Source organism: Meleagris gallopavo, chromosome 22 (genome assembly GCF_905368555.1).
Source record: "Meleagris gallopavo chromosome 22, MGAL_WU_HG_1.1, whole genome shotgun sequence".
NCBI lineage: Eukaryota > Metazoa > Chordata > Aves > Galliformes > Phasianidae > Meleagris > Meleagris gallopavo.
This window is the reverse complement of record NC_139425.1, coordinates 8,616,666-8,642,545: the sequence shown is the minus strand read 5'-3', so window position 1 is coordinate 8,642,545 and position 25,880 is coordinate 8,616,666. Positions and strand designations below refer to the sequence as shown.

Sequence of the window (25,880 nt, the reverse complement as noted above, 5' to 3'; positions counted from 1 at the left end):
CTCCCTCTGTTGGCATCTGCACGAACCTATCAGTGAGGACGCACAAAAGTTGGCAATTTGTGCTGTTTTTTTTTTTACACAGCCTCCAGGCAGAAGACAGTCTGTGTGCAGGGTATGTGCCACCCAACAGCAGACTCGGTTCATTTGTGTTATCACTCCAACAAGTGACCCCAAACCATGTCCTCTGATGCTAGAGTGTCCAGAAAACAGCTTGTTGGTCACTTTTCCAACATAAGCACACACATGTGAGGATGCTGTGATTCACCAGTCCTGCTCTTCTCCCAGCAAAGCCTCCCATCCCCTCCCCAGCCCCAAGGGTTTGGTGACACTGAGTGCACTCGAGCTCTGTCTCATTGAGCATCTCTGCATTCCAAGGGAAACCACACAGCGTGCAAACAATTTGCTGCCTTTATTTTTGTAGGCCCTGCCATAACACAATCTCTGATAGCAAGCTTTGGCAAGGCTGATTAAACTAATAATTGTACAACTATGGAAAAGGGGTTCAATGCTTTGCTGAGGATATCTGAAGATGGAACCTGGACTTAGATCTGTAACTTTCTGGCCAGTTTACAGAGGCAGATAATGCAGTCAACCCACTGAAGTGCTGGGTGAGCTGTGAGAGAAGGGTGGGAGAAAGAGCAATGACTTCCTTTAATGTGAAATGTCACACGGAAAACAGATCCTACAAAAGCAGAAGCTGTAGGCTGGTAAATCCTTCCCCTTTAGATATCCCATAGGCTTTGCTGGGAGTACCACAGAAAACAGGCATGCAGAATCAGGCCTCAAGTACATAAAATATAGAATTTGGTACTTAAATTTAAAAATATTTATAAATAACTTCAGACATTCAGACTCAGAGAGGTGAACAGCCAAGTATTTCCCCTGGCATAGGGAACAGTGTGGATCCATATCCAGCACTATGGGTCCCCAGTGCAGGAATTGGCTTTGCACCTCATGCAGACACCATGCCCACTGCGTGCTCTTTGGCAATGCCCCCAGTGCTTCAAGAGCACGTGAAGGGACACCTCTGACAGAGCAGGGAGCACAGATCCACAGCATTGCACATGACCAATCCTTCACATACATTCACAGCATACAGTGAAATGGCTTCGGAGGATTCCTCAGTTGTCCCTGCACTACGAGGGCAGCACAGCTCCATGTCCCCCCTGGTGAGGGGCTTGAGCTTTGAGGTCTCAGCTGGAGCGTGGTGAAGGCAGTGTGGATGGGATGTCCTGCCCTGGGCTCCCAGCTAGAGATCCTCACTTGCCCTGAAGGAAGCCTTGAATCCATCTCACAACCTTTTCACATGTGCACCTGGGTTGGACCTGCAGAGCAGATTGCAAAACAAAGGCACGCGAGGGGCGGTTAAGGTCAGAGGTGCATTCTTTTGGATTTTGCTTTTAGTCCAGACAAAAAGCAATGTGTTGGAAATACCCCACACAGTCACAGGGCAGCCAAGCACAGCCGTTCCCATGTTCTGCACTCTGTAAGCTGAGAGTGCAAACTGCAGCCCCGTCCAGCAGGACAGCCACCAGCATACATGGCCCCTGAAAGGGACCGGGGCAAACCAAGGCCACGTTCTCACTGTAGACTTTGAACTGGATGGCCTCACCAACCACCAGCCATGCCCTGAGCAAAACAGGAATTCTACCTTTGTCTTCTGCTGTGGGTGTCATTCAGACCCACTGCATACATGGTCCCAGTCATTTTCGTCCCATTAAAACACCCACAAAACAATAATGTTCTTTGGCACTTGTGCATCAGTGGCACACAGACATGACACACCCCGCTCCTTCCACTGCTCCTCAGACTCATTGCTACATGTCAATGTAGGCAGAGTCTGTGTCCACCCTCTGGGCCTCTCCAAACACCAGGAACGCACAGAGACCAACACTGTTGACAGCAGCCACCAGGTTGAAAACAGAAATCCAGGAGCCCGTTGTTTCCATCAGATATCCAGCCAGGTACACGCAAACCACACCTGTGCACACAGGGAAGAGATGGAAATGCAGAGGGGCTGCATCCTGCTTGCCCACGGGATGAGCTGCAGGGAGTGCCTTACCTAGCAGAGCTCCGCCTGTATTTCCAACACCTGCAAAGAGAAGAGAGGGGAAATGCCCCTTTTGTTTCATCTCACAGGAATTGGGTATTAACAACATGAAGACATGCACATCTCCACCTGGCTTGCCAACCCGACCCATTCGTTCTGTGTGCACAACAAAATGCCATGCAAATGGTGGGGCCAACCAACGCTCTACTCCTCCTGCTGTCAGCCATCGGACAAACAAAGCAGCACGTCTGTGCAGCTCCATGAAGGCTTCCGTGCACGGAAGGGAGCTGAGGCTGCAGGCACACAGATCAACGCCCCAAGCCCTGTCTGTCCCCACACAGCCCAGAGGATTCCTTACCGAACAGCAAGCCAGCACACGATGGGGCCAGGTCTTGCACGTTCACTGAAATGCCACTAGTGAGAAACAGAGAGGGAAATGGCAGCTTTAACAGAGCAGGATTTGCTTTGTCATCATTTGCACTGCATTTAGCTGGTCCAACCAAAGGAAAGGATCCCAGATAATACTGGTGAGAGAGGACAAGGAGGGAATAGGCTGCAAGCAGAGCAATATAGAAGGATTCAGCTCCAAGTGCTCAGAGGGGATGAAATGCAATCCACCTCCTGCTTTGTGCCCCCACAAGCTGCTCAGTCCTGTGTGCCCTGCAGCACACAGATCAGAGGGCGATGCTCAGGGTTAGCACCAATGGTGGGATGGAAGCAGGCTGCTCACAGAGCCCCACCAGTGTGGGGTGGGAGCTGAGGGGCTGTGGGTACCTGTGGTTAAAGGTCTGAAGCCCAACAGAGGCTGAGGCGAACACTATAGCGTTGCAAAAACTAGATGTCTGGCCCAGGCACAGGGCAAACATGCTTGAGACTCCAGAGCCAATGACCTGGAAAAAGAGAAAAATTAAATACCTCAGTGAGTTTTCCATGAGCAGGTAGCTGAAGCTACTCCCACGGCTTCAGCACTCTTACCTGCATGAACTTACGAACGGTGATGGTTTTGTACCCTGGAAGAGAAGGAAGAGCCTCAGTTAAGGCAGCTCAACAGGTCTCCTTGTTCCCAGCCAGGAGAGCACAAAGTGATTTCAGATGGCCAGAGCTCATTTCTGGATGGATCTTGTAAGACCAAAGAGAGCTCCAACAACACGGATGGGGCAGCACTCCCACTGATGTTATCAGGATTGCATGTTGTTTGTTTGCTGGGACTTCTCCTCCTTCCCAACAAGCTTCTCTCATTCCTCCTCCCAGTTCTGTTCCCACAACGCATAAAATAAGAGCTGAGGAAAAGCCAGAAGGCCTCTTACCCTGATTAATTAAATGATCGGACAGAAATCCACTGAACAAGCTTGTTGGAATTGCAACCAGCCAAGGAACTACATTGAACACCCAGCCCTGAAAGACAGCAAAAGTCAAGAGAGGGCTGCTGTCAGAGCTTGTCTGCAAATGTTTTGCAAAAGTCTGCAGAAAGGAAACACACAAAGGGAGCAGAACTTCTTACAGGCCTCTACTGCCTTCCCAGAGCACAGCCCCCAGGCTGTGGCTGCCTGCCAGGCCAGGCAGCGTTGCTATCTCTGTCCCTCTGCAAATCCCAGCAGCGAGGACTGAGCACGACAAACTTGGTGCTCAGCACAGCTGTGTGCAGAGAGCCGGGGAGCTCTGGGAGCTGCGGGTGCAGCTCTGCCCTGCAGGTCAGCAACAAAGAAGCTGGCAGCATTTTCAGCAGGGGCTTCAGCATCGTTAGCAGCATTAGCAGGAAGCTGAGGGAATGTAGCTGGATTTTGTAATGCCAGGATTAGATAACATTATAGCAACAACATGTCTTGGTCTATTTTCAATTCAGCAAGCTTGCTACATTTGTAATCACAGATGATTGCTGGTCATCTGGATTACTGCTGCTCAGAGGCATTTAGTGCCCAGATCCCATGGGGAGCTGAACTCGCTGTGTGTAGGGCTGCGTTCATCTCAGCTCATCCCCTCCATGCCCCTTTGCTCAGAACCCCATGGACACACCCCGCAGCAGCAGAGGGATGCACAGAGGGCTGAGTGCTCCTGGTTTGAGTAATCCTGTTCTGGCTGCTTTTGGAAACTGTACCCATCTACATCTCTCAGCACCAGTGAAATTTTAGTTCTCGGTCACTCTCAAAAATGTACCACCATAGGGCTTGCAGGTCTGTGTATCTTGTAGCACCAGCTGGGGTTACTCAGCACACTTGGTTCCAACATACCAAAGCCACCCTTGTCTCAACCCACTGCCAAAACGCTCCTGCATCTCCATCCATCCAGGTGGGCTGGGGGTGGGTGAAGGCATCTCACCTGCAGCAGGGGCATCTGACCAGCAGGTGACACAGTTTTAACACACTAAGGATTATCCTTTAAACTCAAGCACCGTCAAGCCCTGGTTTATTAAAATATATGAAGCAATTATTGGATGCAGGAGCACTGTATGGAGCATCTTACATAAGGGAACCATGATATAAGGCATAGCAGATGGTAAATTACCACTGCGAGCACATTATAAGAGGTGCACAGATCTCGTCACAACAATATGTTTGCTGGTTTAATACATGATCGTAATATAAATACCAAGGATGCCATAAAGGACTTCATAGATGTAATAATAAAAGGCATGTTTAAGCTCTAAAAATTACCAAAAAAAAAAAAAAAAAAAAAAAAGAACAAAACCCAACCCTAACAGAGCTATTGTGGAAAAGGCCATGTCAGTTTCTGAGCACAATATAGACAGCAGCACTCAGCCTAGAGGAGCAGGACTCTGAAAGATGGGAATGCTTGCACTGGGGAGAGGGAAGCATTCCCAGTAAGTGCACATTATCAATGGTAACAACCACTTCTGCATATAGCTCTGAGCTGTGCAATGTCAATTTAGCTAAAATCCCCATGAAAACCCCGTCATGGAGTCATTGCAACAGCATGGTGTCGCAAGCCCTGCGCAGAAAACCACCCCACTCTCTGAAAGCAGTGCAGGAAGCCCAGCCCTCCTCCCCCCACCAGTGCTTACCTTGGACTCGGGGAACGTTTCCTTAAAGAAAGTCGGCAGCCAGGAGAGGAGGGTGAAAAACGTGCTGGCTGTGCACAGCTGTGCGACGATGACAGCCCTGGGAAGACGCAGCAGGGAGGAGGCAGTGAGCAGCGATGGAGATGCTGGGTGAGGACCAGCCCAGCAGTGCAGCACTGCAGTTCCTGGTCTATAATTAAATCCCTCTGAGTGCTGCAGTTGCTTCCAGAGATCTTTTCACAGATAACTGCAGCTCTCTGCTCTAACCATGCACTCCCTCTCTCTGTGCCTGACATCAGAGCACAGGCTCAGGCCAGGTTCACCCACCCTGCTGCAGGAGGTGCCACCGAGGACTTCCTAAGGCCCCGCCATCAGCAGATGGCTCATGGTTGTTCAGGGCAGCCTTTAGCAGCCCCTGGGAACCCACTGCTGTGCTCCAATGAGCCTCAGTGCCCAATGCATAATCCTCCCCCCTATAAAAAGGGTTGTAAAGAGATGCTTTTCCAACAGCAAGAATGCAGGGCCCCTGCACTGCACTGCTTAGGAGCTCACTGCAAGCAGTGTTTCTAACAAGCTTGTTGGGGAATGGTGCTCTGGAGAAGCACAGGACACACCCAGGGAGCAGCCTGCAAACCTGGTGATGTTTTCCAAATGTAAAAGGGCAAAGTACAAATGCACTGAACAAACAAGCACAGCGAGGTGAGAAGTCCTGGCAGGAGGATGCTCTTCAGCCCCGCTGCCCTGGCACAGCACTCAGAGCTCCATCAGTTGCCTACCATATCGGTGCCTTCTTAAACAGCTGCTTCCAGGGCACTTTGTTCTGCTTCGAGATTGAGATGCTTCTCATTAAATAGTCTATGGGGATGACGAGATCTGGAGGGACAAAAGCAGTCAAAAGAAAGCTCTGATCAGCAATATGCTGTGCAAGCTGGACCAGATTTGAGAGATCACTGTACAAGCACTTCGATTTCCTCTAACTCTGTTTGCAATACTGGCACTGGATGGTCATGTTAAGTTCACCAAGATCTTCCTCAGCACCCACCCACCACTCCATCCAGCCACCCTCACCATTTGTTGAATTTCTGGACAACAGCTCTTTGGGCAGCTCTGGATTCCATACAGCACCAGGCACAAGGTGAGCGGGGCTCCTGCATCCCATGTGCACTAATAACACTGTATCCAGGTGTCATTGTTTGCCCATGTGTGGATTTACACCCAGAGTTATTTGGAAGAGATATTCAGGATTAACTGGTTTGTAAAAGCTCTGTGTGTAGATGCTCTTAGCTGGGAATAAGTATCTTGCCCTGCTTTAGCTTAATCCACTTAGCAGATCAGGCTCTGCGTGGTGTTTTCACCGGTGCTTAAAGGAATGGAGGAGTCAGAGCGGACTCCTGACAGCAATATAATCCAGCATGGGACTGGGAACAGAAACTCAGCAAAACAAAAACTCAAAATCTTGTTTCTGGGCTCAGCATCTTCAGGCAGACACTGCATACAACACAAAGAGACCCAAGGAAAACACACCATGTAACACGCCCTTGGCAATGCAGGTTTGCTGAAAGCTGCCACCTGAGGCAGGAGGGCTGATTTTACCTTTCTCTGTCAGCAGGTACTTGCAGGTGCAGTAAACCCAGAGCAAAGTAAGCAAACCAGAGAAGTAGAAAACGCTCTCCCAGCCGTACCAGTCCAGCAGCAGAGATCCTGCAGCTCCTATCACCAGTGTCCTGTAAGGCAAACCACAGGATGGCTCATGTGTCTGCATTTCTAACCCCCATAAGCAAGTGATTAAACACAGCAAAATTGCTGTATGGTTTTTAAGCAGCCCTTCCATTTAGAAAGGAAATTAGCAGAGATGGGAAAGTTCTATTATTGTCATCTGTCAGAGGACAGTGAGCAGTCTTGGGCTGACCCCTGCTTTTCCTACCAGATCAGGCTGTTTCCCAGAGTAATTAAATGTTGCAAACTCTCTTCAAAGTCTGTCTTGGAAGGAAAGTGAAAAAAAACAACAACACAGAAATCTTTGACATGCTCAAGAGCAAACAGCACACTTCAGAGAACACACAGTCTTCAGCAACATGTGCGTGAGAGCACAGACAGCAACTGCCTGAGGCTTCCCCAGCTGCAGGCAGCATCCTCAAGGACCCAGGCACCTGCCTGCACTTCAGGCTGGAAGTTTTGCCTCCAACTATTTTATGTCCTTTCATCATCAGGATGTCCTGAGACTGTCACTCGCTGCTCAAAGCCATCTGCCTTTGAACTTACCCAAACTGTGAGCCGGTCCCCACTGTGCTGTATGTGAAGGCTCGCTCACTCTCCCGGACCCTCTGAGACAGCAGGCTGGCCAGGGATGGGAAGTAGACCCCTGTGAGCAAGGGAAAGGAGCTGTCAGGGTAGGGGGCCTCACCAGCAAGCTGAAAGCAAATTTACAAGATCCAGCAGGAGCTAAGCACTGAGATAAAGAAACAGGACTTTGGGTGAATTTGTAATAGGGGCATAACATAAACTAAAGGAACGCCATGAAAGGTTTGCTTGTGCCTTCTCCATAATCCCATGTCATCGTCACTGCTGCTACCATCAATTATATATATAAAAAAAAAAATAAGGTTGGAAAAGACCTCTAAGATCCCCAAGCCCAATCCCAACCCACCCCACCATGCCCACTGATCCTCAGTGCCACATCTCCATGGTTCTGGAACACGTCCAGGGACAGTGACTCCACCACCTCATCAGCTCATCAGTGCCAATTACATCCCCGCAGTGCTGCAGTTTGGCAAGAGGAAAGGAAAATCACCCCAAATTATGCAAAGGCTTTGGGAAGGACTGATTTTCACAGAGTGCTTTGAAGGAGTTTTAAAACCCAGCAAATTCCAATCCAATTTCAGAAGCCAGCTGTAGTTTTCTATCGTGGCAGCTCACGTCCTGCAGAGAGGTTACTGTGGGGAATGATTTGTGGGTGACTTTATCTAGGAATGTCTTTTTTTTCCTTCCTATGGATCTGAAGATGCAGAGGCAGCTCTGAGGCTTGCTTGAACACCCAGGAGAAGAGCTGATGCACTGCAAACCAAAGGACTTAGCCTGGAGAAGAGAAGGCTCCATGGAGACCTGATAGCGGCTTTGGGAAAGGACATTTTAGCAGGGTTGGTTGTGATAAGACAGTGGAAAATGGTTTCAGGCTCAAAGAGGGAAGATTTAGATTGGATACGAGAAAAGTTTCTTACGATGAGGACAGTGAAGCACTGGCACAGGTTGCCCAGAGAGGTGGTGGTGTTCCATCACTGGAAACACCCAAAGTCAGGCTGGAGGGGCTCTGAGCACTGATGGAACTGTGGGTGTCCCTGTTCATTGCAAGGGGTTGGACCACACGGGCATTAAAGGTCTTTTCCAACCAACAACGATTCGATAATTCTTTGAACTTGCACGCACTCACTGCCTGCACTCAGGACGTGGCTCTCACCTTGCAGCAGCCCCATGAGGAACCTGGAGCAGGTCATGAAGACGAGGTGTGCAGACGTGATCTGCGTGAGCAGTGGGGTGATGAATGTCAGGAAGCCCCATGCTGATGCTGAGAGGAGGAGGACCTTCTCACCCCCTATTCTGGAAGGAAAAGAACATGTATAGAAAGTGAGCAGAAGGCAAAAGGGCAAAGACAAAAGGGCAAAGGCCCCTGCCAAAGCTTAAGCCTACTTCCCAGCTCTGCCAGCTTTTAAGAGCGAATTCTTCCCTATGCAGGGAATTCCAAGCTGCTGCTTTGCTTTTTTTTACCACAGTTACTGAACCAGTGGCAAAAGCCACTTCTGTCAGAAAAATTATGGTGGTATAAAAGTGGTCTTCACTGTCTAAAGGTGAACAGAAACCACACTGGTCTATGTATCCACAACCACCACGCTGCCCTACGTGTCCATTAACATACCTGTAGGTCTCTCTGGCAGCTCTGTGGGATGGTTGGGGCACTCCCTCTGTTTGATGGGAATTATGCCTGTGCAAAGTCCTTTGGTGCATGCTGCACTATAACCACAGCACTGATTTTAAGACCCAGGCGTCTGAACAAATAGTCAAAACTCACGTATACTTTCTGAATCAGGGCTATAGACCCTGGGTAGGGCCGATAGAGAAACCCATCAAGCCTTTCCCCACAAACAGGCTTCACCCTTTGCTCTGTCACTGTCCCAGGGTGAAAGGTGGCACTACCAAAACTTGATGCGAGAGGCCAAAACCAAGCTCTGTGCCACTGAGAAAGCCCAAGCAGGGGAAAACAGAAATGGAAAAATTAGAAACCAAAAATGGAAACAGAAAAAGGAAAAAACAACAACAACAACAAAGAAGAAGATAGAAATGGAAGTAACTCCCAGTACTGATCACTGATGTGTCCTCCGATGACCTGCGTCAAGCAGTAGCCCCAGAAGAAGCTGCTGAGCACAACTCCTGACTGCTTCTTGTCCCAGCCGAAGTGCGCGCTCAGGGCGACGGCGCAGATGGGCACGGTGACGCGGGCGCAGTACAGCAGGCACGTCCCCAGCAGCAGCACCGCCGTCCACACGCGGCACTCGGGCCTGAACGGGGCAAAAAGAAGGTGGGGAAATGGCTGAGTGGGTGCGCCTGGCAGAGCTGTCTTTTTCTGTCCCAGACAAAAGCTCCAGGAAGTGTTCTTTAAAGGGTAACAAAGGAAAGGTCAGCAAGTGACAAACCATGCTGGAAGCAAATATTTGCTGTTTGGCACTTTGACTCATTCCCCAGGGGAGGTGGCACGTTACCCTCCATAAATGTGACATGGATGGAAGTGTTTTAGTGAGAGATGGGACACCGTAGGGCTGGACAGCCCAGAGCGAGGAGCAGAGTAACCCAGTGTATAAGCAAGGATGGGTTTGCAGCCCATGCTCAGTTTTGGTACGTGAGCACCCAGCCCCAAGGTAAGCAGTCCTGCAGAAGGGGATATTTACTCCTGCCCTGTCTGCAGGCTGGGTCTCCCAGTGTCCATGAAAAAATAAACTCAGTGACAACACACACACTATTCAGAAGGGCTGCTCCAAAAGTAATGCTTCCTATTTTATTATGTTGGCCTATGAGAGTTGGATGTTGGTGGTTTGGCAGTAGAGATTGAACCTTCTCAGCAATATTCCATTCCATGTGACAGATGGCAGCAGAAAAACACCTCACATGGAAGTGTGTATGGAACTGAATTAATTCCTCCATGTGGAAAAAATGGCACCCAATGACATTCATTGATGCTTGCTGAATGTTGATGGAAACCATGCACAGTGAGGCGGTGGGTAGTGCAGACTTGTCCAAACGTGGCATACAGACTCTTGTTCATCTTTGGCAAAAATACCTAGTGGTGGTGATTACATGGGAAATGCTGTTTTGTAGCTAAGCATTTGCCTCGTCAAATGGTGTTACTGTGCTCTTGGTAGCTGTTGTAGCTTCCATGGAAATAAATAGGATGTGACCCTTTGAGCAGAACACAAAGCATTTGGTTAATTTTGTGCCCATTGAGCAGAACACAAAGCATTGGGCAAACAGGCTCTTGCCATTCCAGGGCAGATTGGAATTCACTGTACTGGGGCACTGACCTCTGTGCTTTCCACCCCACTGTCTGCATGGGAAACAACCTGCACCCCTTCTGTACTGAAATGACCACTTATTCCCCTGTACTGGATTTATGACCAATGTAGGTTAATCCCACACAGCACAAGGCCATTGATAAACCTGTCCGTCAAGAAGGGAGACAAGGGAACAATGGAAAGGAAAGCACTCAGAGCCTCTGGGCTGTTCCAGGTGAATTTATTGCTATTTCCTGACAAGGCAAACAGGCAGCTCTGTGCCAGACCTGGCAAGAAGAACTGGGAGCTTTGAAGGTTGGACCGGTCCTGACTGCGCACACACTCTACTAAATAGTGCAGGAACTAGAAAACCTCACTTATCTTTGCTGGAAGAATGAGTAACCAAGGGTTGAGTTGCCTCGGTCACTTGAATCAGGTGACATACACTCTCTTGGTCTTATGCTGTTAGAAGGACACATGTGTGAGAGGGACACTGTCACTCTGTACTCAGCACTACTCAGGCCTCACTTTGAGTGCTGTGCTCAGTTTTGAGCCTCTCACTACAAGAAAGACATGGAGGCCTTGGAGCATGTCCAGAGAAGGGCAGAGGAGCTGTGAGGTCCCAGGGGAGTGGTGGTGTCACCATCACTGGAGGTGTTCTAGACCCGTGTCCCCAAGGGACATGGTCAGTGGGCACAGTGGAGTGGGTAGGGGTTGGACTTGGGCATGTTAATGGTCTTTCTTCCAACCTAAGTGATTCTGTGAATTTATGATCCAATGATCACGCTTTAACTTGCAGCAAAAACAAAGGCTGTTTGTTCATCATCTGCAGAGCTGTGCAACCTCATTCTGCAGCCAGCCTGGAGCCCTAATCTCCCCTCTTATCTGCAGCAGCACGATGCCAGTTAATTCGAGTCAATGAACCTGAACAATTGGGGTGACCAGTAAAGCACCTGCAATAAGTGTCAATATTCACTATCATTTGGCTGCTGAAACAGTGCACGTTTTGATCACTGCTTCACTGCATTTATACCCTTTTCCTATATTGTTATCAGTAGACGCTTCCATTCAAAACAAGCATGGACTGTTGCGAGGACTGCGAATTACCACTTACTCCATAGGTAGCATATCCAGCAAGGAAAATCCACTCCGACAGTCTGAGTGTGCCCACACCCACCTGAAGCACGGCAAGAATTGCTTCTCTGCAAGGACAATGATGTGCTTACATCAGAGGAAAGAGCTTTGTAAACGCATTTTCTCCTAATTATAGTTATCACAGAGGCTGCCGATGAGTCAATGTTCTGCTCAGTGCAAAACAACAACAGCAAAGGTTACAGGAGAAGCCTGGGCTAGCAGAAGGGAGAAAGGATAAAACACTGCTTTTAGAACTAAGCAGTAATGACAAATCAAATGTAAGGTTTTGGAGATTATAACTGCCCTCTGAGAAGTGGAGCCTTAGCAGCGTTAGCAAATTTACCTAAATTGTTTCTCTGATGAGGGAGTAATAATCTGTGCTGGAAATAACCAAACCGAGTAAGACTGAAGCACATCTAAGCCTAAACCTGTGGCCTTGCTCAGCAGCTTCCTTCGTGCAAGGAACAGCACCTGCAGCTGCATCCCCTTCTGGGACCCAATTTGTAGACAGAGCAGCCGTGCAGATAGAAAACACTTCCTACTTCACAAACCTCCAACCACCACCCAGACGGACTATAATTAGCATGAGGACTGTAATTGAGCCCTAATGACTTTTTCTAGGCAGCTGTCTGTATGGCAGCAGCGCTGTGGTGGAGCAGCCCTGGTGATGTCCCTTGGTTCTGCCCCAGTATAGCTGCAGGCAATGGGTCACCACTTTGCTCAGAGGCACCCAACGATACCATGGGGTTCAGATCCCACCGTGCCCCATCCAAGGGCACAGTGGCTGACACCAGTGTTCAAGGAAAGCCACAGTGGAAAGAGAACCAGCAGCACAGGGTACCTTTATTTGCAGCCTGTTATCCTGCTGGAGGAACTTCTGCAGTAGGTGCCACAAAGCAAATATTGATTCAACTTTTATTTCTCTTGATGTGCCCCCTCCCTTCCCTCGGCCCGCTGCTCTGTTTGCAGGCACTGCAGGTCACTGTTGAAATGAACTCGCTGAAATTTGGGCTATCAGCAGGGACAGACCCAGCTCCCAGCCACACGTCAGGGCCACCAAATCATGGGACAGCATCGCTGGCACCAGCATGGGGCCACCTGGCAAGAGGATGACAGCTCCATAGCAAATCTCAGTCCCAACCCAGCCACCGGCTGCTTTGATTGACAGCAATCAACACAATCTCACCTGCCTGCCGTGGTGCAAGGAGATAACACCCAGGTGGTTATTTTTAACTCCATTCAACAACCCTCTCACTTCTCTTTGTTTTTCCTACCAACAGTTCCTCCCTCCCTCAAAAACCCAACATGCGTATTCAGGGAGTGCTTTTTCTTCCCTCCTCGGGCTGACGTTGTCATGCTGCAGACTGGCTCCACACCGGTGATTTCTCACTGTCAAAAGCAGCGTTTTGGTTCAGAGAAAGCTTTTTTCTAGCCAGAGCACAGAGGACACAGGGCTTTTTTTACTGGGAAAGCTGCTGATTTCCTGTTCGCCTCCTGTGCACAAACTCCTTCTGCAGGGCCACAGATGGCAACAAAGTGGTGTTCAGCAAGCGCAGCTCTCAGGTTATTCCCTCTCTTCATTTCTTGCTTTCGGCAAAAGCAAAGATGAAAATTAGATTTGAGCTGCTCTCATAAGCTGGAAATAGTTGTTTAGTCCAGGTGGAGAAGGTGGGAAAATGTAATAACAAAACACACACGTGCTTTGCACTGATATAAGACGGACATGGATCAGACATAAGTGAAATGCATTTCTTGCTTACATACTCCATGTGAAAAGTTCTCAGCAAAGGCACAATTAAAATCAGACTGAGGAACTTGGATAATAAAACAACCAGCAAAGAAAAGAAAGAAGCAACAAAAGCTGCAACACAGGGCTGACAAAAGATGAGGGTATAAAGCTCAGGAACACAACGTGATCTCTGGGGCAAGAAGTGCAGTCAGGAGACTGGAGAGCAGCACGTGGCCATGGTACAGCTCCTTTCATCTGTGAAGTTGAGAGAAACTGCTGTAATAATAATCCCTTGTCTTTAAGGGTAGCCAGAGGCTAGGAGAGGCAGAGTGGTTTCAGGAGCCGTTTTCTTCCCAGGACACACTGCCTTTTCTGTGCTTTATTCCTCTTCTGGAGGCACTATCCAAAATGTTGTCTTCGTGTCACTGGCTGGATCTGCCCACGGCTTTATTTCTAACTTTTGGCTATAGATTTCTCTTCTTGGAGCCTTAGCCTTCCCATCAGTCCAACCAGAAGGCCCTGCTTGGCACGTTAAGATTTTCAACAAAAAGCTCTATCTAAATGTCCAGATGTGCTACAACACGAGCAATCTTTTCAAGCTCCAAGAATAAATCCCCAAGCGTTGTTCTTGGATGAAAAAGACAACGCAGATATTAACGTGTGATAGTACAGCCATGGGAAACCTACCTACCAAAAAGTCTGACAAGGGCAGCTGGGGAGGTAGGGTGAACCACAGGGAAAGAACAGTGCAAGAGAAAGGAAGAGCTGGCTGAAAAAAAGGGAGGACAAAAGAAGAAGCGGCACAAACAAAGATGGAACAACAAACCCGCCGAGATAAGCGCTTATCTCGCCTTGTACTGACAGTGCAGGCAGATCCTGGGAGGCAGCCTGGCGGGGCTTTTATTGGAGCACGAACACGGAACTCGTGTCACTTCTCCCACTTGATAAAACCTTGCCTCCACGGCAATTAATCCATGCATTGAAATGTCAAGAGTTATTATTTAATTGCATACCTTGATCAAAAACTGTCCACTACGCTGATTTTTAACCACCTCACCAGCCACATTCTGCACCTCTACCACCCAGACACCAACCCGCCCATCTAAGCGGGCAGAACGCTCCTCTCCCACTTGTTTGCTTGAGACCCCCGAACAAGAGAAGGTATGGGTGTGTGTGGGTCTAGGATAGATCAAATTCTTTCAATCACTGACAGCAACATGGTCAGAATTCTCTAAAAACGCTTCTTTCTTGATAAATACTTCACCAACAGTCAACATCAACCATCTCTTTTATTTACGCCCCAACTGCTAAAAGTGGTCACTCTGGCCTAAGAGGAGAGCTAAATATTTTTGTGGAAATGTAGGATACCCTGAGTTGGAAGGGATCCACAGTGATCAATGAATGCAGCAAACCCAAAACCCAAACCCTACTCCTGAGAGCAGCATCCCGGCGCTCCTTGAAGGAAGGCGGTTTACAACCAAACTGTGACTCCCATGCAGAAGTTCATCCAGGTGGGGATGAGGTAGAAGCACGTTGTTGGAATTGTGGTGTAACACAGGGAACACCACAGAGACAGCATGGAATTTTTGGGTTCTGAAGTGCTGGCAAGTCAGCAAGCAGCCCACCAGTGCCCAACCTTGTTCTCCATGGCATCGTACCATGGCAGTTTAGGGAGAGGAAAAGAACAGGAATAGTTCCGAGCTGGTGAGCTCCTCCTTTTCCAGACTTCATCTTAATTAATCGCTATCAGCAGTACAAACATCCCGGCTGGAACACTTTGATAAACCTCGCATAGTTTCGACGGCATGTTTAAATAAATGACTGCAGGCCAGAAATAGATCGGAGAGATTTTTTTCCCCCCGCGATTCATAGCAATTCCACACCTCGCCCATCGGGGGTTTTCCTCCACAGCCTACCTCCCAACAGCCGGCTGCCCTCCAACCCCCGAGCATCTCCGAAACCGTCCGTCCGGAATCCGGCACTTCACAGGAGCAGCCCCAGGAGCTGCGGAGAGGTTCCCGTGTGAGCCTGCCCAGCTCGCCCGGGGAACGCCGCAGCCTTACCTGGACCAGTACGGCTCCCCGCCTCCATCCCTCCTCATGCCGTCGTGCTGCGGGGCCCGGTAGCCGTGTTCTCCTCCGCACACCGGCGCGTTCCTGCCGCCGCCCGCGGCCATGCGGGCAGCGTTTTCCGGCCCCGCCGGCTCACATCGCCCCGGCCGCCGGCTCCCTCCCCCTGCCGAGCCGCGGCCACGTGTCAGCGCCTCCCCGCCGGGCCGTTCCGGGAAGTCCCGCCGCCCTCCACGATGCCGGGGCCGCCCGCGTAGCTCTCGGGGCGGGCGGGATCCCGGTTCCGCATCCAGACCAGGGCAGCCCCGAACTCGCGGTGCCCGGGGAAGGCGCTCGGCCGGCGGTCAGCGCGGAACGGAGCTTTGGCGTCTCCATCCTTTTCCCTCAAACTTGGTCTTTGTGTTGCTGGTTTTTTTTTTCTCCTCTTATTCTTTTTTTTTAACTCCTCCTTCAATAAATAATTAAAGCCCTCACCGGCAACATCGTGGAGGCTTAACAGAAAGAACATCCTCGCCCTTCAAAATCCAAAAACTGCGATGCTGTTTGACCTACAGGTGGGACAGCCCCTCGCTCCTCTGCCTTCCATAGATGTGCCAGCAGGAATATCTCTCGCCCTGGATTTTCCCACCCAATTTAAGGTGAAATTGAATAGAAATTCATATTGTTGCAGCTTGATTTAACCTGCCGGACAGGGCTGCTGCCATCCTCTAAATGTCGGATACAATCAGTCTTCCGTATGGGAACAGATAATTAAAATAATGGTTATCTCACTTCATGAGGACCCATGAGTCACCTCAGGAATATGAATGAACAGCTGTTAGGACATCACTGAGGTGACTGTATCACCAGTAGCAGCTTGGATGTGGGCATGGCAAAACTCAGCCCGGCCAGGTGGTCCACAGCCCTTGGGGAAGGTGCTGAAGCTCCTGGCTGCACCAAAAAGCACAGTGAGAAGACGTGCATGGCCAGTACAGCCTGCCTACAACCAGAAAACCAGGAGCCTGTGAACGCTCAGTAAAAACCAAACTTAGCTCTTCAGCTAACTTACCCATTCTTCTCCCAGAAAGAATACTTTTCAAGTCCCTGAAGAGCAGTTAGCTTAAATCAAGAGGGGCAATATTGAACTGAACTTTAGAGAATGAAGTAACAAAAGGTTCTTCATGCACAGACAGCTCCAGACCAGAAATAGGAGGGCTCCAGCAAAAGACATGCATTCATGCCATGTTCGTTGCCTCTGAGTTTCGAGGAAAGAGGTCTCCCCCAAAACACCCATGGCGTAATCACATGCAGTCACCTGCCTACACACAGGGAAAGGAAACGACACCAACAAGCTCTGGTGTGAGCAAACCGAGGGGAACTTTGCAGAATAACCACAGGGCTCAGCCTTCGTCACGTTGTCGTGACAGCTTTCTTTCAATTATTTGGACACAGAACTGGAAACCATGCAAAGGAGGTATTTTTATTCACTCTGCTACTGTGCCTGTTTCCAGAAGAGGGAGCCAAGGCACGAGAAAATGCAGCCAAAAATCAAAAACATCCTTCAGTTTGTTATGAGGGATGTGTATGGGTATTAATAGTGTGTGTATTTAGAGATCAGTTAAATCTAGGAGGGGAGACGAGTGCTGATACAAGTACAGAAGTGAAATTCTCTCATGAGCCCAGGAGAGTACAGAAGAGCTGAGGGCTTGGGCATGGTACAGCAATCACAGATAGAGAAAACTACTTGCACTCATTTGAGACACTGCTATGTAAAATTTCAGTTCTGTTGTAGGATGCATCCGACACTGCAGTGTTGGCTATTTACTAAAGTTATAATTGAGTCTCAAAATTGAGTATATCATATCAAGTGTTCCGAGTTTGTACTCTTACACTTCCTCCTTAGTGCTCATAGATACTTTGACTAACTTGCTTCTACACTGGGGAGCTAATTTTACCCTGAGAAATAGCTGCAATTAAAAAAGTATATATGTTTGAATATAAAATTAACAGCAAACTTGTAACATCCATTAAAAAAATGAGAACATTGATAACATTCTTTTCATTGCTGCATTACTTTCTGGAGGCAAACATCCCATCAAGGTGATTAAATGGCAAACAGAAACAAGTCAGAAGACAGGTGCTGACTTCAGAAATCAATCAAGAACACAATCTCCTCTTATTTTCCCTGCTTTCAATTTAATCTGCCAAAAGATTAAACCAAACAAAAGATTGCTGGGATAATATTTGAGCTGACATACACCAGCACTGAATTTTATCCACACAATGGTTGCATTATTTGAATATTTTAGGAAGTTCAGCACAAATTATGTCCCAATTCTGCATTTTTTGGAGGATATGGGAAAGAGTAATAGGTTCACATGTTCCATAAAAGGCAACTGCCATCTCCTGAAGAGAAACTCCAACTGCAGTTTGCAGGAGACAACACCGCTCAAAAAGTTTTCTGGGCCATTTTCACTAAGAACTTGATGGCAGAAACTGATGCTCACCAGTCACGATGTTTCTATGTGGAAGAGAGATGCACAGTGTGGCTCAGAAGCCATGTTGCTCTAGTGCTAAAGACAGGCTTAGAGGAAAACATGACTCCTTCTCCATTGATATTCAGGTAATTACCTGAAGGGTGCTTTCAGCTGCTGCTAACAGGAGGTCCATGAAGATCAGACACAAAGGAATCACGCTCCAACTCAATTTAATAAAGCTTCAGAATGAACTTGGACAGAAAATGGTTTGAAATAAGTTGAGCACCACTCATCTACTAGTCAAGGTGTTGTTTGTTGTTGTTGTTTTTTTTTAAGTAGCGCTTTTAAGCTTAGACTCGAGCATACAAAGCATAAATGTTGTAAATTAAAAACAATAAAATCATCCAAGAAGAATGTAATGGCTTCACCTATATGTACAAGGAGTGGAAAGGAGACAGAATTATGTCCAGGTAACTTCACACATTTTTAATGCTACATAAGTGCTCTCCACATCCATTTCAGTGTTTCTTTTAATGCAGGTGGAAGGAGCAGAAAGTATTTCAATGAAATCATCTCAAGATTGAGAGGTACTTGTCCCAGTTTCAAGCTGTGTGTGTTCTCCTCTTCAAAGGTCTTGAGAGGAAATGCTTTACTTAAAATTCTGCTGTTAGTTTCTGGTTTCAGCAGCCTCTGGCTTTCCAGCTATATAAATTAAACAATTCAGTAACTTTTTCTCAAAGTACTGCCAGCATTTCATCTTCATGGAAACCCATTATTCCTAACCCTTCACAAATGATTCCGTTGTACAACAGAAGCAACCAGTTTAGCTTAGATTGGACAGGCAGAAAAGAAACATGGTAACAGCCAAGAGACAGCTATTAAGGAGACGATTTTGGAGAAGGAATGAGATTTGTAGCCTAATCAAAACACATTTCATATAAAGTCTTTTGGCAGAGGCGTGTAAGACAAGATATTTTACAACTTGACTTCTTTGTGTTCATAGCATTAATGAAAATAATCTTACTTGCTTTCAGCAAGAGAAAGGCTGAGGGAAGAATGAGTGTGGTGTACCACATTTGTTTGCCACCGTTGAGTTTGGAACAAATCTTCATACAAAAGTTATTCTCATATTATTCTAAATTAAGTGAAAAAAAAAATATATATGTATTTTAACGCTAAAGCAAACTGTTCAAAGTGGCATTTAATAGTATTTGTTAAAGTGGTTATCTAACAAAAATGGGTTAACAAAATCCCATTCATTAGTAGTCACCAAATAAGACATTTCTCATGCATATGACAAAAGTCCATTCGTGTACTGACAGAGGTCTGTTTACTGTGTACAATATTTCCATAAATTATGTTTCACAGCCCCTACCCTCCAAGAATATTTCAAACAGATTATATATTATATTTGTATATGCAAACTATTTTATATACACTAATATAAAGATCCTTAGAAGTACCATTATGACTACCTTTATGCTTTCTCTAAAATGCATAGCTTTCGAATATTTTCTTGCAGTTACCAAAAAACTTTACAGATTAAAGCTGCTTATCAATGTGGCATGTTCATAAAAACAAAGTGAAATAGTTCTATACTAACTTTATATTAAACCCCTTAAAAAACATGTTTTTTTAATGGAAAAAAAACCAAGCTAGTGAAAATTCAAGTAATCTATGCTCACTCTTTGCCCAAATACTATGTGAAATTAACGTAGCGTTCCAGAAGTACAGTGAACTTCTCAACCAGGACTGCAATACTGCATTTCTCATGGAGAAAAATGCTAGTCATGCCACAAAACCGCACTGCTTTCCACTTCATCTGGGAGAAGCTTTAGATGAGATTTAGTACATAAGCATCAGAACAGAGGAAAAGCTGATCAGTTACATATGAAGAAATTAGAGCTATTCCAGTTTTGTTTCTGCAGTTTGTTATTAAACAAAGTGACATTAACCACACAGTTTCTCACAAACTAAAAGTTATACGTGGTTTTCAGACATCAACCGAATGGGAAAAGAAAAAAAAGAAAAAGGAAAAAACACAACTGTTAAAATGTTGGTGTTAAAATAACCAGTCTGGGAGAAGGAAAGCCAGACCACTGCTGTAACTGGGGGCAACTGATAGCTTGCTTGTTACGTATAAACTTCGAGACCTCCATGCCACAAAATGCCTTAAAAGTGCAGAACAAAACTATCAGTAATAAATGAGAACAACTCATTTTGTTATATCCATCATCTAGCTTAAACTTAGTACTCTGCATCTCTAATAGCTGCTTAACAAACAATGGATTCCCCTCACAAAAAAACAGCTACACAAGTAAACAGTGTTCACAGTAATGCAATCAGTAACAGGTTTTTTTTTTGGGTTTTTTTTTTTTTTTTTAGTTTCCATAAGTCAGGTGTATCTGCAAAGCTTTATACAGTTTAATGCGTAAGTATTCCAGTAAAATTAAGTGAAAACTAAGTTTCATTCTACAGGGTAATATCTACCATACAAGACTAGAGTATGTACAGTATGGGATTGGTACGACAACTGCCAGTGCATCGTGATGTTCAGCTACTTCACCCACCAGATCAGTCTTTGTTCAACAAATCATTAATAACTTGATATACAGACCTAAAAAACCTACAGGTTGATTTGGCAAGATTAGTGCTTCCTACCACTGGATATACACCAGTGAACAGTGCTGCAAAATTAAGTTGACCTGAACATCCCATACCCACAAGATTACAATTTGTTGACTTGAAAGTCTGGACTTCGCATGTAAAACATTAAAACTAGAATCCTAACTGGAGTGAGGGCAGTCAGTAAACAAAGCAATACAGGTGAAGATGAATTGCATCTCTTCAGAAAGGTATGGAAAGAATCGAAAAAACTGACATTTCAGTCTTCAAAGACAGCCCTGCTCTGCTCAGCTCAAGGCATAAAAACAGCCCAAGCAGCTCTAAAACTACGATTCTTATTCAACAAGAGTAAAGGCAGATCCTGCACAAGATGATGCATCAGAGGCTTCCGTAAGTATCTCTCCCCCCACTTCATTTCCTAACACAAGTATGTCTTTCAGCTTACAAAAATCCAGTGGCCCTCCAAGCTCTACTAGCCTGCTGGAATCACTGCAGTGTCTGCAGCTGCAAACTCAATATGGAGGGGAAAGGTCCCCTTAAAGAAAAATTCTCAAATGCCTCTGAGGGCCATTTTGGTCATTTGTGAAAACTAAGAAAAAACTTATTTCCAACAATACTTCTCATGAAAAAAGATGGGTCACTGATCCATTATGAACATAGCTCTCACCATATAAAGCACCAAAAAGTCAGAAACAAGGAAAAAAAAAAGTTCTTAAATTAAGATTTACAAGTTTGTACACTATTTCCTAGGCAAAAGGTTGACCTTACTGCAAAGTTTATAGATGAAAACATGACCAGTTACTCTTAAGGGGAATGTATATCTTGCTATAACTTAAAGGTAGAAAATATTCACTGTTCTATATACACATTTCAAACAGGAGACAGTTAAACTTAACTGAATAATTGCCAATGTAACTCCATATTAACTCACTGACCACTCAACTAAGCATCAGTAGCCAATTAGAAAGCTTGAGCTCTGTACTTTTAAAAACGTGATTTTTCCTGTCCTGTTTAACTTTTTTTTGTTTTTTTAAAAATGTATTATAGTGCATAGCCTAAGTCAGACTTCCAAAGAGATACAGCGCCTTTCAATGCAGTTTTTGCAGCATTCAAAAGGGACTTTTCTCCCTTCAAATTAGATGTTCATTGAAAAATCTGAATTGAGTGCTGTACTGTAGTAAAAATATTTCAGTCACAGACTGATATAAATGTATACTGTGCAGTACTATGATTGTTTGATGTCCATCTGCACACATTTTACTTGGGTTCTTCAATTGTCCCCTTGCTGAGGTCTGTCATTTTGGGGTATTTCACTTTCTTCTGGTCTAGCTCATTCTGAGCCCACAGTAGTAGTTTCAGTAATTTTGCCAACTTGGGTGTTGATTCACGATTTTCATAGTCTAGAACAGCTTGATTAACCTCACTCCATACCTGGAAAAGAAATACTGGAGTTTAGTAATAGTTTTCCTATGATTAACACTTGTAATGTCACACGGACATGGATAACATCAACACAGTTTGTTAACTCTCAGAATGAGGCAAGGGCAAAGCTCCACATACCAACAGCCTAGAGAAACAAAGAAGAAAATCGAACAGCTGATTATGGTAACATCACTTTTTTGAATGCTGCTTAAGAAATATTTCTGTTCTTTTGCATAATGCTATACACATTTTCGTAAACATTTCAAAACTATTTGGACATTGTTTTCACCGCATACGAATAAAATACATCAACTTCCTTATGAGCACATTCTACCTTCTGTCGCTGCATCATGTTAAGCAAGTCTCCAAATGGTGATTCTTCAGGATTATCAAAGGCAAGCAAAGCCAGCGTGCGCTCCATTTCTGTCAGGCATTCCCGGCTCTCCTCGCCTTGTTCTGCTAATTGGGTCTGAGCAAATTCCAGAGCTGCTTCTGTCTCACGCTGCCGAATCAGTTCAATCAAATGCTGCTGCTACATACAGAAAAACACAGCAATGTTAGCTAAACAAATGAGCAAATCTTCAGTATTTCGATCTTCAGTCATTAATATGTAATTTGAGACAAATACTAATCCATACTGTGAAAGTTTAAGGTCAATTCTAAGTATCTGAGCCAAGAAGTAACAAACTTGCCAACAAGATTTAGTAGAAAAGGTAGTCTGATGTTTTCAAATAACATGTTTTCAAAACGTGTGTTACTAAAAGAACTCCTAGAAACCCAGAGTAATAGTTGGTAAATCACAGATCACTCCCTCCGTTAAAAGTTTCCAAGTTACTAATTAATTGTATATGACAGCTGTTGTACCATGCCACAGATTTTCCCATTGCTATAACATGATATCAAAAACAAACATTTCAAACTGCAGCCATGTTCAGCCACAGATCCCTTACAATACTCTTAAACCCACACTTTTTCCACAGTTTATTAACAACTTCTGAAACAAAAATAAGAATTTCCACTTATTCTTACCTGCAAATGAAAGTACAGATATCTGTTTGTATCTAACAGTTCTGGATGGAGGCTGTTTATTAATGAAATGGCTTCTTGAATCTGTCCTTTTAGTATCATTTCTCTGATTTTTATTCTTTCATCAAGAGTCTCTAAATCAACACTGGGTTCAATTCCAGACTCCATTCGAAATTTCTCTGCTGCTTCTTTAAAACCCTCTGAAATAAAAATGTTTTACCTACAAGTCAGTTTTACAAAACACCTTGAAAAAATCAGTTCGACTGAAAAGATGCGAGTATTGCTTCCACATTTTTGTGATTCAAAGATTAACTCTGAAATATTTGAAGAATTTGCATGATTTTGATTCTTCCTCCAGTCCCCAATCGTATTTTTATAGTTTTACTGAGAACAAACAGGCAAAGAAAACAAACTTTGCTTTTCTAAAGCAGTGTTGGGAAAAGTTTTTAACGGTCACTCTGAATCTTCTGTTATATTTCTGTACATGCACAAATGATTTAGTTTACTTCATTAAGCCACTAAGATGCTCTTCTCTCATCTCAGAAGATCCAGTTGCACACCAATGTAAACAGGGGTGTAGATCAAATATAAATGCCTCCACCCTAGTATAGCTTACTGTGATGGTATGCATCATAATTGCTAGGGACAATTCCCAAGGGTTTTTGATTGCTATCAGTATAAAGTTAGACTATATGCTGAAGGGCTTAATAATTTTGGTCTTGAACTGTTTTGACAACAGTGTCCTTTCAGAGTCTACCTTTCTAGACAGTTAAAACTTGCTTCTGCTAAATGCTCTGTGAAGCTTTATGAGTGCTATTTAATAATAGCTACGTATCTTGAGTTCTGTCTTAACAGCACAAAAAAAGGCTATCATAGAGAAGCAGGTTATTTCTGTTTACAGAAATATATATCTTTTAGCATAAGAATTAAGGTCAGAGTAATTTCTATTTCAATATATCTGCTAGGTCCCTGTTTTAATCTAATTGATTCTGTGTCCACTTAAGAGAATACAAGAGCACCTGTACATTGCTAAAAGTCAACAGCAATACCAAATCCTTAAAGTCCTTAATTTCACTCTTTATAGTACCATATTCTGACCAAAGTGGTATGCCCCAACAAAATACAATAAAATCTTCCTAGTATTACAGTGCACTATTACCTGTAACAAGGTAGTTCATGATAAGGCGGTTCATGTCTGCTCTCTGAATATGCAAGTTATTAAGTTTTTCCATCCATTCATCTTTTGTGATTTCATCAGGTTTTTCTGCATAACTCATCCTGGTCTCTTACTACAAAGAGAGAAAAGCATTTCATTTAACACAATTCAATTAAAAGCAAGTTTAATGTGTGTAAGCACTGTGCTACTGCTATCTCTGTATCTTTCTAATGAGATCTCTTAAATATTCCAAAAGACACTTTTATCTGCGGGCATTATTTTACATTTTCTTTTTCTCCTTCCTGCACTTTCAGCCAGTTTCTAAAGCTGCTTTCATCCATCATCAAAATACAAAATTCAAATACCATTATCATGTCGTTAAATCCAGTCCAAATAAAATCTTGTCTGAAAGTTGTACAGGACCCACAGCATCACAAAGTAAAACAAATGAATCAAAGTTTTAAGGCTAACCAGAAAACCTGTAACAAACTTCCAAAGCAAAATCTATATAAACAACACTTGCTTTAAAGTCTTTTAAAAACAAAAACGCTGACTGGATAGCTGTGTATGTCATACAGCCACAAAAAAGCAGTGAGTGCTCCCGTGCACAACCAGACGGCTTAGTGTGACCGTCCCAGAAGCGCTCCTGTCATCGCTACTACATTATTTCCTGGTGTTTTCTCTCAGATTTGGAAACAGTGCGCTCCGCTAAAACGAAGCCGGTATTTGTCCACTTCTGACAGGGGCAGCGGAAGGGGGAGGAGGGGCGGCAACAACAGCAACAGGCACCGCCACCCCCAGCGGCAGCGCACCGCCTCCCGCCCCTTCCCATCAGAACGGCTCCTTCTCTCCCCCAGCTCTCACCAAAGTCGCACCGACCCCAACAGCGCCAGACAGCGAGGCACGGGACGGGCCCGGAGCCACCCGAAGGACCGAGCGCTCCCGGCCCGCGCTCCCAGTCACGCGGCGTCCCCCCCGAACTGCTGCGGCCCGAGTCCCGCTGAGGGACCCCGACCTTCCCCCGCCTCACAACGCCCCGCTCGGCTCCGGCCCTCCGAGGCGCAGCCCCTGAGCCGGCCCTCCGCGGGCCCAGGCCACCCAAGCGCACGGCTCCGCTCGCCACGGGCCCGGTGCCTCCCCGCTGTCCGCAGCGATCGGCAACGGACCGAGCCGGCGAGGCGAGGGCCGCGGCAGCCCCCGTCCTCCGGGGAAAGGAGCGGCTCCGTTGGCGCCATCTTACCGAGCCCGCTGCGATACCGGCTTCAACGCACGAACGCGGACTCCACCGCCACCTCTGCCAGGCCTCTGGCGCGCAGATCTCGCGAGAACTGCTCTCTCAGCCAATCGGCGCCCGGAGAGAAGCGAGAAAACGCAACCATAGAGATGGGCCGTGGGACAGAGTGTACACCATGTATGTACACACACATCCAGTGGGGCGCTGGTACCATAGAGAAGACATGAGGCGCCTCAGTACCGCTAGATTGAAGCTGGTCCCGCCGGGAGTACCATAGAGTCAGAGCGGTCGAGGCTAGAGCGCAAGATGGCTGCCCTCCCACCAGGGCGAGTGGCGTTGGAGGCAGCTAGGCTGCATGAAGTGAGGCTAGGGAGCAGATCTCATCTATTCCTTGTCTCCCCTCTTTGGCTCTCACCTGTCAGGCAG

General features: G+C 46.1%; 2 protein-coding genes across 4 annotated transcripts; both read right to left on the bottom strand.

Moving 5' to 3' along the window:
- Positions 1–390: 390 nt before the first annotated feature.
- Positions 391–15,920, bottom strand: SLC17A9 (solute carrier family 17 member 9). 3 transcript variants are annotated; one of them, XM_010722416.4, is made up of 14 exons: positions 15,530–15,920; positions 11,718–11,805; positions 9,419–9,616; positions 8,521–8,660; positions 7,329–7,428; positions 6,660–6,790; positions 5,843–5,939; positions 5,070–5,166; positions 3,358–3,445; positions 3,026–3,060; positions 2,825–2,940; positions 2,409–2,464; positions 2,063–2,092; positions 391–1,981 (listed from the first exon to the last, which is right to left on the bottom strand). In XM_010722416.4, the coding sequence occupies exons 1-14, from the start codon at positions 15,555–15,557 to the stop codon at positions 1,818–1,820; spliced, it is 1,368 nt and encodes a 455-aa protein (XP_010720718.2). In that variant the 5' UTR covers positions 15,558–15,920; the 3' UTR covers positions 391–1,817. The 3 variants fall into 3 exon arrangements, with proteins under 3 accessions (XP_010720718.2, XP_010720719.2, XP_085097618.1); XM_010722417.3 differs by lacking the exon at positions 11,718–11,805 and having other exon boundaries at positions 15,530–15,911; XM_085241492.1 differs by lacking the exons at positions 9,419–9,616; positions 11,718–11,805; positions 15,530–15,920 and adding an exon at positions 8,977–9,412.
- A 2,284-nt stretch (positions 15,921–18,204) lies between these two features.
- On the bottom strand, positions 18,205–25,608 carry GID8 (GID complex subunit 8 homolog). The gene is made up of 5 exons (XM_003212027.5): positions 25,461–25,608; positions 24,224–24,353; positions 23,068–23,264; positions 22,373–22,570; positions 18,205–22,047 (listed from the first exon to the last, which is right to left on the bottom strand). Exons 2-5 carry the CDS (start codon positions 24,339–24,341, stop codon positions 21,874–21,876), a joined length of 687 nt encoding a protein of 228 aa, XP_003212075.1. The 5' UTR covers positions 24,342–24,353; positions 25,461–25,608; the 3' UTR covers positions 18,205–21,873.
- Between the last annotated feature and the right edge of the window lie 272 nt (positions 25,609–25,880).